This window comes from Orcinus orca, chromosome 9 (assembly GCF_937001465.1).
Source record: "Orcinus orca chromosome 9, mOrcOrc1.1, whole genome shotgun sequence".
Classification (NCBI taxonomy): Eukaryota; Metazoa; Chordata; class Mammalia; order Artiodactyla; family Delphinidae; genus Orcinus; species Orcinus orca.
In genome coordinates this window covers 66,953,524-66,968,878 of record NC_064567.1, presented here as the reverse complement: position 1 = coordinate 66,968,878, position 15,355 = coordinate 66,953,524, and the positions used below count along the sequence as shown (strand labels likewise).

The window sequence follows — 15,355 nt, the reverse complement described above, 5'->3', positions numbered from 1 at the left end:
AAAAGATCAGTGGTTGCCAGTTAAGGGGGACGGAGGAAGGAATAGGCAGAGCACAGAGGATTTTTAGGGCAATAAAAGTACTCCATGTGATGCAATGGTGGTGGCTACAGGTCATTATACATTTGTTCAAAGCCATAGAATGTATACCAAGAGTGAACCCTAATGGACACTGTAAACTTTGGGTGATTATGATGTGTTAATGTAGGTTCATCAGTTGTAACAAATGTACCACTTTGGTGGGGATGTTGATAATGGGAGAGGCTGTGCATTTGTGGGGACAGGGTGTATACAGGAAATCTCTGTACCTTCCCCTCAATTTTGCCATGAGCTTTAAACTGCTCTAAAAAGTAAAGTCTCAATTTACAAAAAACAAACATCGATCTATAGTATAACATTATGTATGTCACAAAGCGAAAAATGTCCAAGGAAAAGTTTGTGTCACATAGCAAAAGACGTGTGATAAAAATAGGTATGGAAAACATTGATTTTAACATTACAAGTGATAGAATTCGGTGATTTTGTTCCACTGAGCTTTACATCTTGAGAAGAGCTCTTTCGGGTCATGTTTCTACATGCCCTCCAAGTCTTCCCAGCTCTGCATTTACTGCCTTATTCTATGCACCACTGGAGTAGCATTTATAAATCAGAGACAGCACTGTGCACTCCCCATTCTATTGTTGCATATCTTGAAATACTGTTATAATTTTATGAATTTATCTTAATTCTAAAGCTTGTTTTGTGTGTGTGTGTGTGTGTGTGTGTGTGTGTGTGGAAGGATGGTAATGTAAAATCTGCTTCTCTACTCACTTTTTAATGAATCCAGTCTATCATATTAGCAGAATACGCCTTTCTACCCTCAAGGTTACTTCATAATTAAATATAATAAAAACAGCAGTTTGGAAATTTGATTCTGTTTGCTGTTGCTTCCTGGCCTAAAATTATACCAACTATGGTTTGAAAATATATGAGAGAATAAAACCACTTCAGTACAAGAGTACCTCAAGTAATGGATATATGTTTTAATGACAGCTTCTTCCAAACAAAGCATTTACTGTGTGACCCTTTACCTCATATCTCTCTTTCATTTAGGAAGCTGTTTTCTGAAAAAGGTGAATATTTGGAATAATATTAATATCACGGGCTAATAGTTGATAAAAACAGTAGCTAAGATTTATCTATTATTAAATATACCTCATGCTTGGAGCTAAGCAATGCACATCCATTACCTGTCTTAGTCTTCGTCAAAATCCTATGATTTAGAGATTCTCTTGCATCTCTATTGCAGAGACACACATATGAGCATTTTCTTTCATGATTTAAAAAAAAAAACAAGAATTGTGTTGCTTGCTGCCAAAATATTTAAGGAAACAAATCAATTGGAGAATCGAAATATAAATATATACATAGAGAGATGAACAAAGGTGAAATTTTTAATTTTAAGAATTTCAGGGGCTTCCCTGGTGTGGTGGCACAGTGGTTGAGAGTCCGCCTGCCGATGCAGGGGGCACGGGTTCGTGGCCCGGTCCGGGAAGATCCCACATGCCACAGAGCGGCTGGGCCCGTGAGCCATGACCGCTGAGCCTGCGCGTCCCGAGCCTGTGCTCTGAAATGGGAGAGGCCACAACAGTAAGAGGCCCACGTACCTCAAAAAAAAAAAAAAGAATTTCAGTTATCTTTTAACTTTGTAACAAAAGATAAAGAAATAAAAAGATTAAATGAAAAGCTTTAAATTTACAAGATAATATATTAAAAGCAAAGTTTGTATAAAACTACCTGGGGCATGGATATGTACCTGAGAATCTCAGGTCACCATCTGGGATTGAAGCTTACAAAGTTCATGAGTTTTTTATTTGTTCCATGTACCAGGCAAAGTTCATGAGAGAATAAAATGGCCCATTCTCCAAAGTACTTGAGTCTTTTGGTGTTTGGTAAGACTTGGGAGGGTGGTATATTTTAAGGCCAGGAATTTCCTCAGATACTGACCTTTGTCTTAATGATTAAGTATTTCTACAAAACCTAAATGAGCTCAAGGATTAACAAATTGCAAGAAGAGTGTCAGGGACACAAAATAAATTAGCAGAATTTGAAAGATAAGATTCTGATTGCCCAGTAACCTGGAAAGCACAGAGTTATTAAAGGCGGTAGGGCAGATTTTCACAGCTTAGTCTGTGCTTCACCTATATCAAATTCATCCTGGACGGTCTCTCAGCATGCATTTAGAGAACCGTAGCCTATCCTTACCCCTACCAAAACACCATCTTGGAGTAGTAGAAATGAAACGTGTGAATGAACATTCTTTTTTAAACCCTTTATTGAGGCATAGTTGACCTACAAAAAGCTGTACATATTTAATGTAGACAACTTAATGAGTTTGGAGAAAAGAATATACCCATGAAACTACAATCATAATCAAAGCCATCAACATTTCATCACCTCCAAAAGTATCTCCCTGCCCTCTTTCTGTGTGTGTGTGTGTGTGTGCGCGCACACGCATGCACGCACATGTGTGATAAGAACAGGCAAAAGATCTTCCCTCTCTTCTAAAGCTTCCCAGTTGATTTCTTTTTTTTTTTTTGCAATGAAATTCTAGAAACAATGATGAAGGGAGACATTAAAGGTGTAGACCTCAACAAAGATGGTCCTAGTAATCAAAAATTGGACTCATCAAGTCCAAAACAAAAAAAATACCTCCCTGTTCCAGGAAAGTACAAGAAATGTGGGGTTGAGGTACTGTTACCGTTTCATTAAGATAAATACATTATAATTTTTCTTACTGAGGAGAGTGAGGAAGAAATGAGACAGATGAAAGGTGACCACAGGTGAAATTTCTCTTCTTTAGTTACCACAAGTTATTTTTAATAAGATAACTTTTGGTAAGAAATTTAATATTCCAGCAATAATTTCTGGCTTTCACGGAATCTCCTGAAAGAGAGAAACATGTAAAATTAAAGTGCTTTTCTGCTGATACTTATAGCTAATGCTTGATATCTTTTTTTTTTTTTTTTTTTTTTTTTTTTTTTGTGGTACACGGGCTTCTCACTGTTGTGGCCTCTCCCATTTTGGAGCACAGGCTCCGGACGCGCAGGCTCAGCGGCCATGGCTCACAGGCCCAGCCGCTCCGCGGCATGTGGGATCTTCCCGGACCTGGGCACGAACCCGTGTCCCCTGCATTGGCAGGCGGACTCTCAACCACTGCGCCACCAGGGAAGCCCCAATGTTTGATATCTTGAACCAGCAGTGTTATTGTTACTGTCAACATGTTCAGCAACTGTGTGTGTGCATACATGGTACCACTTTCAAATATTCCTGTTTTCCAAGTGTGCTTCCATCTTCCTCTCCTTTACCAGTTATCTCCCATTCCACTCTAAAAATAATCTTGCAGTTATCTGCAATCAGCACTGTTGTCACCGTCACTGGACTGCCAGCTAACAGTAAAATCACCTAAAAGGCATGTTCTGGGTCCCTATATCACACTGTGTTTTGTGGGTAATACTTTTCAAATGCATTTCAGAAAACACGGAGCTTAATCACTGGGAAAATATAGAATACCACAGCCTTCTAATCCCATTAAGCCCTTTATATGTACGTTTTAATTTGTAGGTTTGCTGTTATAGTTTTCTGCAAAACATAAATAATTTTATCCTATGAATTATGTATGAATTTGCAGAAACTCTTCTAAAGCAGGTATATTTAAGTCATTTTACACCATACCATTTTAAACAATGAACAAAGCAATGTTTTTATGTTTCATTAAGTAAAATTATGAATAATTTTTATCTGACCTGGGCATAGAATTAGACTCACTATGAAACAATATTTACAGTTTATCATTAATCATATCTCATCATATTTATTATCCACACTTTTATGGCTCTCCAAAGTTCTTCACATGTTTTAAATATTTCTGTCAAGTGACATGTTAACTGAATCTAAAACACTAAATTCACATATAAAAGTTTGTCTTTAACACTTCTGTGTAATGTGGTGCAGGGTATATTTATAAACTAGGATTAAAATATATTGGAAGAAAAATTTAAACCATATTCTTTTAGGTAAATTTGTCTCTAGAATAAGATCTTCCATTTCAAAACTGAAAAGAGTGGACAATGGCCTCACAACATTGCACCCTGAAAATAGCTCCCATAGTAGTATACGTTAACGACCTCTCTTCAACATAATAAAAATATTCAGGATTTATTGACTAACCAAGGCTGTTAGCTTTTAAGCTTTTATATTCTTTTTCTCTGTAGCTACCTTTTTAAAAATCATAAATCTTCAAAGTGGATGAAAATATTATCTGACACAGTATTATAACTTGTTTATGTTTCATAGCCTTCACCTCAGCTTTTATTTCCATGCACTCAACTGGTGTGCTATACAACTCCTGGTCTTCATCAGAGCCAGCACTGGAAATTTCCAGACTAATGAACATAACGTTAAAGCAAACAGAGGAAGGTAGCCTGGGGTCAAGAACTAGTGGAAACAAATTATTAATAAGTAGGTATTTATGTAAGTACACTGTCCTCCTCTCACAGGAACCTCAGTGTTCTCCATTGGTCCTTCTTCTTTGGAATTTCTTAAGAATTTTTTTCACTTTTCACAGAGCTGCTTACTGTTTCCTTAAAACTACACGTGCCAAGACTCTGAAGAGTGAACACATGAATAATAGTATACACTGATGTTTTTCAGTTGTCACATGTGATTCCCCTAATTCAGTTTAAAAAAAAAAAGCCTATTTGCAACATGCTCTCCTTTTTTGCAGATAAACAAAGGAATACTCCTTCACTAATTCTGAAAGTAACTTGTCACAGTGGGGTTCGAAGGCCTAGTCAAATAATTGTCTTAGTGTACTACCTGCTGTGTTCAATATTGAGTGAAAATGGAAGCCAGGCCTCAACTCCAGCTTATTTCACAATTCTTCTGTTATTTAAATGATTTTAGTCAGTTTGGGGGAAGCCAGACCTTTATAAATTAACAGCAGGGAAATACCAAAGGTGTCAGATTGCATATTTATCGTCTTTTTCGTGTAATACTTAAATATGTATTAAGAAGTGACTGACATAAATTAGGCAGATTTCAGAAGCCACAGGCCGTGGCTTGTAGAGGACCCCCTTCTGCTTGACATTTCATCCTTGTCAAAGATCAAATTATTTTAATTTAGGCTGCAAATTATAAGGAATGAAGACTTCTTTGTGGGAATTCCCTGTGGTAATCTGACTTTTGTTGTTACTGCTGCTTGTCAGTGTGCAAAAGATATAATATGCATGCAAATAAGGTTAAAAAATATGTACTATCTAATTATCCAGCCAGTACATTCCACTTGAAGACAGTAGGAGGCCTGACACACAGTATGTGTTTGATTCATTGAGGCCTGCAGGGTATTTACACAAGATTACTTTTAATTATGAAATTAATATCTGTTTATCTAGAATATATAGCAGTAAGTGAGTATACACATGAGCAGAATTCTTTAGTAAAAAGAAGTCATCTTAATTTAATACATGAAAAGAAGGGGAAAAAAATCAGTTGTTTCTAGGGGGAGAAAAGGCATCATCCAGACCTTGGTTTCACCCTCGTTGAAATAAATTGAATGAAAACTTGGCACCTTCTCTAGAATTTGTTTCTAGCCCTGCCAAGTAGGCTCAAGATGTGTTGCTTTATTTCACAGTTTTTATATTTTAGTGAACAAGATACAGTATTAGATTCAGTATGATGAGGAAAATGTAGAAAAAGAGAGGGTTTTTGTTTGTTTTTTGTTTTTGTAATTTTGGTGAAGGATTATCTCTTCCAGTTTCAAAAATCATGATTATGGTGAGAAAGAGAATGATGAAATTGTATCCACCTTTTTTTTTTTTTTTTTTACTGTAATAAAACATATAGCAAATAAAACAATCCCGCTGCAGATATACTTTAACTGATGAAATGCACATCCCTAACAAAGTTTGTTTGTAAAGCATAGTGTTACATATTGACATCTCCGCTCATATTGACGTCTAACTGAAAATGGGAGGACAATATCTGGGCTGTATTATAATAAGTACCATTTTAGGAAACTCAAAGTAAATGCATAAATAAATCATAATTACAAAAATACAGTATGGCCTTGTCACTTTCCACACATGCGCATCAGTAGAAATGTATGGAAAATTCAAAAATGTAAAAAGTGATCACTCTGAGTATTGCAAAGCATTGTCTGGTAGAGTGTTCCATATTTTGCATAGTGAAAGGGTGTCTTCTCACCAGGCAAACAAAAAAATCTGGCTGACTGATTTTACTTTTCATTTTTTCGTTAAAGCAGCTATAAAGTGATGATGGGTTGGAGATTCTTTTTTTTTTTTTTTTTTTTTTTTTTTGCGGTACGTGGGCCTCTCACTGTTGTGACCTCTCCCGTTGCGGAGCACAGAATCCGGACGCGCAGGCTTAGCGGCCATGGCTCACAGGCCCAGCCACTCCGCGGCATGTGGGATCTTCTCAGACCGGGGCACGAACCCGCGTCCCCTGCATCGGCAGACGGACTCTCAACCACTGCGCCACCAGGGAAGCCCCTGGAGATTCCTTTTACTGCTGCTGCTCTTGGCATTTCCTTCACTCAGCCTGCCTGGTTCTCCATGTTCATTTAGATAACCATACCTCTCGTTGCCTTTGACACTGTGCTTGGAACTTAATCTAGTTCAAGAAACCATCCTTGGCCACTTCATTGTAATTCAGATCTCTTTGAATCTCTTTTTTCAAAAGTCTCTTAAGCCATTTCTTTCTCTGCTCCCCAAAAATGAGGCCCTAATTATGAATTCTGTTTATTTTCCCCCAATAGTACCTTGCAGTGTGTTCTAAATAGGAGCAGTCCTTAAAATTTCTGCCTGAAATTTGACAAAACTTTCCAGAATCAACCTCTTTGTAACACATTGGAAATTTGCAGCTGGTTATATATGCAGGCACTAAACTGGGCCCCTTTCGAAGGTTTTCTGTAAACAGAGATACACTGATGATTTAATTTGATCATTTTTAAAGACTATTTATGATGCCTGGTAAATGTTATTGGTTGCTTTATCTTTTATATTGACCTTTAGGGTAACCATTTAAGTGTTCTTGAAAGGTTTATTTAGAAAGGACAAGATTATAGATTTTAAAATTCTCATTAAAAGATAAGAAAGTACAAAAGATGAAATCAAATTGTTTCTGTTCTTTTCCTTTTTCTAATCAGTGTGATGGAGTACAGATTGATTTAATAAACATCTCTCTGGAAGGAATTGCTATTTTGAATATACCAAGCATGCATGGAGGGTCCAATCTTTGGGGAGAGTCTAAGAAAAGACGAAGCCATCGCCGAACAGAGAAAAAAGGGTCTGACAAAAGGACCACGCTCACAGATGCCAAAGAGTTGAAGTTTGCAAGTCAAGGTAAGTTTTCTAACATTTAATTGTTGCTTCTTAATCGGCTCTTAAAGACTACTTTAAATGTAAGAGTTTTCCATTGCACTATACTCTATATATTTATGCAGTTGTATTTTTTATATCAGATATGCAAGTGTGATTAATATAGTAGATTCTAAAATCATGTATAAACTGGCTATATTTTCATGGATTTTTTTCTCCTTTATTCTCTTTTTTGTGGGTATAGCTCTTGACACAGAAAATAAAATATACGTGGGTATTTAGTGGATAATAATATAGGATGTATTGTACATTAAATTCTGGAATGTGATCATCTTGGTCAGATGTTTGAGTTGCTATAACAAGGGCCTAGTTAAGGCTTTTCTGAGGTGTGTTGCAAGTTTTATTTTTGGCTTTCTTCAGTCAGGCTATGATTAGGAAGCAATCTTACATGAAACTGTTGTCCTAAATATTATATATGATGGCATTTTAAAATATCCCACGATCAGTTTTGGTTATCTGCTTCTATTTTTCCAGAAGTTTAGTAAAAAGTAGAATACCTGGGAAACAAAGGGCAAAGGACTAACAAAATAGGGTAGAATAACTGGATCAGTTTTCAACTCCATTGAATTATACTTCACATTGGGACATGACAACTAATTCTTGTTGATAGACTGTACAAACAAAGACACCAAATTGTTATTATAATCTTTTGGTATTATAATAATTGATCATGCCCCAATTTATGTATAGTATCTATACTATTTTTTTTTAACCTTCCAGAATCTATCTAATACCTTTGATGGCATTCAGATGGCCAAGAAAACGTATTGGCTCAGCTCAGTGTAGCAAAGGCAAAATATGAAGAGATCACAGCCTTATGGGCTCAATAAAAATAAATATTTTTTTAAATAAAGAAAATAAAATGTGAGGATGGTTGATAGGCTTGGTGGTGGTAGGAAATAGCTTTAAGATGCTTTCTATTCAGAACGCATATAACTGTATGAAAACATGGAGGAAAATGGTTTTTTGAAGAAGTACGTAGAAAAGATGAGTAGGCTTGTGCTATATGAATTTTAAAATGAGAGAAATTAGGTATAATTACTAATTTCTAGGATTTATTGACATTAATAATGCATTTATATTTAAATGTAAATGCAGATTTCTAAAAAGATTCCTGAAAATTTTCTAAGTTTAAAAATTAGTTCAAGGACCATACTAAGACCAAACCTAAAAAATCTCTGCTTCTATCCCTAAGGAAGCAATGAGTACATATAGTAATATAGTCCATATAGTTAAAAAATAGTTTTACATATATTATATATATAAAATGATAATTTCTAGGTTTATTTTTCTGTTTGGTCACTGCCTATTAATACTTGGTATGTCCTTTGCATGTAGACGTTGCAGATATGTATCTGAATTGATTCTCAGTGCTCAGCCGCCAACTATGTTAGCCCAAGGAGATGTTAAAGTTTGTAAAACTCATGGCTGTGCTCCACCGGGACAAGTGTCTGTATACTGTGGAGCTACTGCAGACATGCTGTCTGTTGGTCTCACTCATCCCCGTTTGTATGCTAAGGAATACACGTTTGGAATGAAGCACACACAAATCAGCCAGAAGTATTGTATAGACTGTCAGTGCCCATAAATAACCCTAGGAAAAGGTCTCTCTTCCCATTCTGTCTTCTTGCTTTGTACTATGAAACTATTGGGACCAAGTTTCCATAAACTTGGGAAAGAAGGAGGAATGAAGTGAGAACCTACAGGGTTTGTGACTTAGGGATACATTTTTCTCAGTACAGAGATTGGGAAAAGCATTAGAAATCAGAGTTTTTGAAGGTCATTGTATGAGTAATAACAAAAGCATGCTTTATAATTGATTTGGCTCAACTTTTATTTCCCTCTCTAAACCAGCTATGCTTGTAAGTTTGGGTTTAGTTTTATTTCAAGATCAGTGTAATTGAACGCTTAAAATGACTTTATCAGCTGAATATTTTAAAAAGACTTCTGTGTTAATCAGTCTTTTATTAATTTTATCAAGATTTTTTCATTTTGATATATTTTACAACAAAATAGCTAAAAGTATCTCAAAATGCTTCAAAGTTTTGATTTCACATTTATTCTGTTAATTCTTAAATGTTACACTTAATAATCGGAAATGAAAGAAATTTGCTACTTAAAATATCTGCATGTATCCCTTCCCGAAATGGGTAAATGTTTCTATCATTTGATCTTGTTTTCAATTTCTTGACACAAAGACAATAGTATTAAATGTAAGGGTCAATCAGTATTTTAAATCTAAATATATTTTCAGATTTACACAGAATGGTTACAGGTATGGCCTTTAGAATGAAATAACAGGAACTGTAATTCTAGTCCAACAACTTTTCTTAACCCACATTCAAATTAGTAACTTCACTCTTGGAAAAATATAAGTAAATAAATGAACAAATTAATAATGTAAATTTCTTCTTTTTAAGTTGTACTTTCTTGAAATATTAACTAGCAACTTTTCTGATATAGCTCTGTAAAAAATTTGAAGTTTAAACTGAATGTTTACTATATTAGAATGGATGCTTGTTTCCATAAACTTTAGAAAGCTTTTGGTGGTGGGGAGAATGGAGGAAGCATACCTAACTATAGATTCTTGAAGTAAAGATATTTTTTTTAATTTAGTAGAAGGATTTAAATTAAGAAAAAAGTTTACAAGTTTGTTTTAATTTAAAAAATGTCATAGATCAAAGGTACAAGATCAGGTTTGGAGCATTACATACTCATTTATACTTCACCCTACATAAACTGGAACTCCTGCACAATTTTTTTGCTTGCAATCTTTGAGTACATTCACAGCATAAGATCAGAGTATCTTCAATTAATAAATTCACTGGTTGGAAATTTTACAGTTGATTTAATTCGAGTTGATCAAAATTATTTGTAATTAATTTAATTACATTATTGTTTTAGCAAAATACTCTAAAACAGATGCAGTTCTGAAACATACACATACTCACATTCATCTAATTCAGACACTTTCTTTGTGGGTTTGTCATTTTCTTTTGTTTTTGTTGTTGCCTGTTTTGTTTTACGTCTTTTGGAAATAAAAATGGGTGTATCGTATGTAGATGTCATGGTCTTTAAGCAAAATTGTAAAGTAGGCAAATTAGATCTTCAGTGCTCTTAGCCTTAATATTCAGTCTTTCCCATTTCTTTCAGTTGCTGAGTTAATCTTTGCCTCCTCTTCTTCTGCATTAAATCCAAGTCTCAGAAAGATATCTAATAAATTTGTTCACATTAATATATAAATGACTGATTGCAGGTGAAAGTAGAGGTATTTGCATTTTAAAAGAAATAAAAGCCTTCAGATAAACCATTATTTTTCAAACTGTGTTCCATTGAGCTATAACTGCAGTTCTTCAGAGGTTCTGTAAAAACTTGGTTTAAATTCATTTCTGTCATATTTTGGAACAATAACATAAAAACCTATAATAAAAACACTGTAAAGTGTGTTCTATAAAAACATTTTGTCATACTGACAATTCCCAAATCATCAAATTGTGTTACCAGACAAAAATAACTTCCTGGGCTTCCCTGGTGGCGCAGTGGTTGAGAGTCCGGCTGCCGATGCAGGGGACACGGGTTCGTGCCCCGGTCAGGGAGGATCCCACATGCCGCGGAGCGGCTGGGCCCATGAGCCATGGCCGCTGAGCCTGTGCGTCCGGAGCCTGTGCTCCGCAATGGGAGCGGCCACATCAGTGAGAGGCTCGCGTACCACAAAAAAAAAGAAAAAGAAAGAAAAATAACTTCCTTTCCTCCTCCGGTTCCACCTCCTCTTCTTCTTCCTGATGGGTGTATTGATCCATAGATAGATGGATAAAATGATATGTTTGGATAAAATGGATAAAATGGATAAAATGATATGTTTACAAACACATATGTTTGTAAACATATACACATCTAAATAAAAAACAACTCAATAACTATGACCTTAATTGCAAAGTCTGTAGCTCTGCAATGGTCATTTTAAAATACATCTTTGTATATTCCATGATGTACCAAGGGGAACGTTACCACCACAGTGTATGTGAATCACGAGGAATTAAAAGGCCTGCAAGCTCAGGTACTTTTGTTTGACACAAGCAATAAAGAGTGCATAACAATCAATGGAAGTGAAAACAAGGTGACAATACTAATGTTTTTTATGAAAATGGAAATCACTCCTTAGAAAAGTTTTTGCTCATAAAAAATTGCATTAGTTAACTAGCTGCCCAAAATAACAGACTTGTACTAGTTTGTATATCAAATGCACTTTTAACAGAGATGTAGGATATAAACATGCTCACAACTCCTGGTAAAGAACCAGTGATAAAATTGAAACAAAGTTGCAGCTAAATATGCAGAATAAGGTAAATTTGACTAATTGAAACTTCTAGTTAACATCTGAGGCAAACAGCAAGTAAATTTCTATTAACTAAGTTGAAAAACTATATTAAAAGTACACCTGTGAACGTGCTTTTTGACAGCGAGGACCTCTCAAGTAATACGAGCAGTTTTTAGGCATTCTAATGGTTTTAAGCTTTGATGATACAAGTCCAACTATACCATTTTCCAGTAATGAATGCAGAATGGTGCAGGACTGCCAAGTGAGATGTAAAAAGTTCGTATCATTTATGATTACATATCTGTCTGGATCAGGATATTCCCAGTATCATACAATAAAAACAAACTGCAGAGATCATTGAAAAATATATAACACTATAACACTGCAACTATCCTTATCAAAATAACTGTTATTCTCATAGATTGACTATATCACAAGTGTTAGCAATTTAAACGTGTAAAATATATTTGCACAAATAAAATTCTAATTTTCTCTTTAATTTACTGGTCTTAAAAATATTGCTTCATTTGAAAAACAGAAAAGGTTGACTGCTTTAAAAAGTTTGAAAACCACTGAGCAAAAGTAATTACATTCAAGCCGTAGAATTTCAAACATTTGCCAGAAGCTAAGGGCGGTACTGTCGGGAGCAGCTGGACTTCCTGCTTGAAACCTCATTAACTAGGTGCATGTCTACTCCACATAAGGATACAGATAGAAAAGTTTATTTTAAAAACTAATTAACATGATATTGTCCATGCAATTTTCAGTGATTTAATTCCCATTTACCAATGAAAATTCTTTTCTTTGGGCAGAATTTCTCAAAGTGTAGTATACACTACACTGATGGAAAATTGAGCTACTTTAAGCAGTACCCAGATGAATATTTTAAAGTATGACAGTTTTTATATGTACTATTGCACTTGTTTTCTCTTTATGGTAAGGAATGCTTTTTTCTTAGTTTGTAATTTTAAATAATTTTATTTTTGAAATAAATTTATTTAAGTAAAAATGGAGTAAAAGGCAAAACTAAAAAATAATAGAGGAGTGCATGGATATGGAAAAAATTGTGACGGTGGAACTAGAAAGGCTAAGTATAGAAAACTCCACTAGGCTAATAGTACAGATTCCACCACTTTGTATAATTTGCATAGCCCCAATTTTGAATACTTAGTGAACACATTATTTTTATTCTTCATTATCTTGCATAAAATGTACTATGTATAAGTTCCCGCCAAAGAAACTTACACTGCACATACCCCTACCCCACTTTATTTGATGTCTGTGCTCTGTACTGGGGAAGATTAAAATCCTGATTCTTTTTAGGAGCTAGAGGGGAGACACTATAGATCTGATTGACTGTCAAGGACTCTGTCTATATCAAATGACTTTATTGTTTTGAAAACTCTGAAGAAGTAGGAAGAAAAAAAGGTCAATCCAAGCCAAACTGATCAAAGAGAACAAATGAGTTGATGTCTATGAAAGCTTGGCCAAAGATGAATGTCTTTTGCTGCTGAAGAAAAATCAGGTTATTGGCTTCAAGGTCTTCATCTTTAAAATGGAGATTGTGAGTTCTGGAAGAGCTGAGATTAACTTATGTGTGCTGTCCATTCTATTGCCTGGAAAATTGCACAAAGAGCATTTAAATAGTAAGTCTGACACTTTTTACTCCTTGTAAAAGTTATACTTACCTGTAAGTTGGTGGTAATGGATATTTGTCATGCACTACTATCAATTTTTCTAGACATTTCTCTGGGTTATTTAGGGTAATTTAGAAGGCAGTGTTTTAAGTTGTCTAAATATAACTGCAACATTCATCTTAGAACTGTAGATAATGTATTTGGCATTCAGACACCAGCAAGCAGAACAATTTCCAAGCATTTAAATTCAGTGATTAAATCAATTAAATTTAGAAGCAAGAAAAGGATTTCATGTTACATTATTATACCTGGAAGTTAAAATTGTTGAGAAAAGATCATGGCATTTGAGATGCTGCATTTTACAGAAATATATGCATATACTAATACCATGATAATTGCATTAGTTGAAAATACATAGATCCAAACATTTGTTATCTAGTAACCTTTAAGGAGATGTCTCAAAATGAATTTCTAATTGTATGTTTTTAAACTACCTTCCTTGAAATTTTCCAGGACTGGATAATGCAAATAATAGCAAGTACTTGTTAAAGCTATCTAAATATCAAAATTTCTGTTTGCATTTGAAGATTGCATCATAACCTGGATATCTTAATGTGATAGCTCTCTCTCTCTTTTTTTTTTTTACAAAAGGCATGCCTTTAAAGTTTATAAAACAGAAGTAAAAAGAAATTAGAAAATACAAGACATATTTCTTGTACCTAAAAATAAAAATACATTTTCAAAATATAAGATCATGTACTCTTATATTTGGCCTAGTTGTCCTATAAAACCATATATATTTTGATGAAGCATTTATGAAATTTCTATTTGTCATGACACTATAAAGACTTCACAGAAACTGCTAGCCTCCTAGAAATTTGAAAACAGAAACCATAAATATGAATAAATTAATATTTTAGTAACAAAACAGATGACAGTCTTCAGAATATTCTTATATTCCTTCTGGAGCTATATAGAATACCATTCTGTGGCTGGGATTATTGACAAATACCCCGTGTTCAACAGTCAAATTTTCAAAATCTGACATACAGTATAATTCTAGAAACAAAATCTGACGTGCAGTACAATTCTCAACTTCTTATAGTGAAATTGGTAAGGCCACGAGATCATTTTGGATATAATATAGTAAGTAATCATTTAAACAGGAAAGTGGTGTTTTCTAATATGTGAATGAGATCATTGAAATCAAAGGTTTATTCTTGAAAGCAAATTGAAGTTAGGGAAATGGAGAAAATTCAAAGAACAGGTAGGTAGGAATGACAGAACAAGGAGCCGCTTGCTTTCGCCTAATGAATCTGGGAAAACTTGAAAAAAAAATGAGTTTTTAGTAGCAGTTGCATTTTGAAAAATATATGCTTTGGCAATCGATTTAATAGATGCAAGGGAAGAAGGAAAGGAATTTGTTTACTTGAGGTTTTAAATTAAGGCTCATCTGTTAACCTTCTCTGACTTCTGAGGCAGAATACCTTCTTTATTTTCAAAATGCTAATACTATTCTGAGACTCTTCTGCATTTGTAACTATTGATTTTAATTGTAACTTCAGAGAAAGATGTAAAATAGAAATGCTTTAATGGGTTATTTTCTCTATGATGCTGATGTCTAATATCAGTGATAAAACAACCATCTTACTTGTTTCTGTAATATCCAATCCAACATAATATCCAATTCTGAGTCTTTTGAAGATAATGGCAGGTCATTTACACAAGCTAAAACTGCATTATAATTTTTAGTAAATTTAACCTATGCATGGTAGAAATATAAAACATATTTCCAAGTTAAATAAATATTGGCTGATTATATAGGCCTCAACTAATTAACACTTGTAGAGCATCTTTCAAATAGTGCTCACATGAAGTTTCCAAATATGAGGGCTGTCACAGAAGTGTCCTAAATATAAAACCCTGTAGTAACTTTGTCAATTGAGGGTGATGGTTTGGAGCTCAGG

General features: G+C 34.5%; 1 protein-coding gene across 8 annotated transcripts in view; it reads left to right on the top strand.

Moving 5' to 3' along the window:
• The window catches only part of DGKB (diacylglycerol kinase beta), a 703,399-nt gene that overhangs the window by 504,543 nt on the left and 183,501 nt on the right, over positions 1 to 15,355 (top strand). For all 8 annotated transcript variants that reach the window (XR_007479225.1, XM_049714819.1, XM_004263483.3 and 5 more), the window contains one exon: positions 7,202 to 7,397. Coding sequence is in view for 7 of the 8 variants with exons in the window: in XM_049714819.1 (XP_049570776.1) it covers positions 7,202 to 7,397 (196 nt within the window). In the remaining variant the exon portion in view is untranslated. The remainder of the gene's footprint in view (positions 1 to 7,201; positions 7,398 to 15,355) is intronic.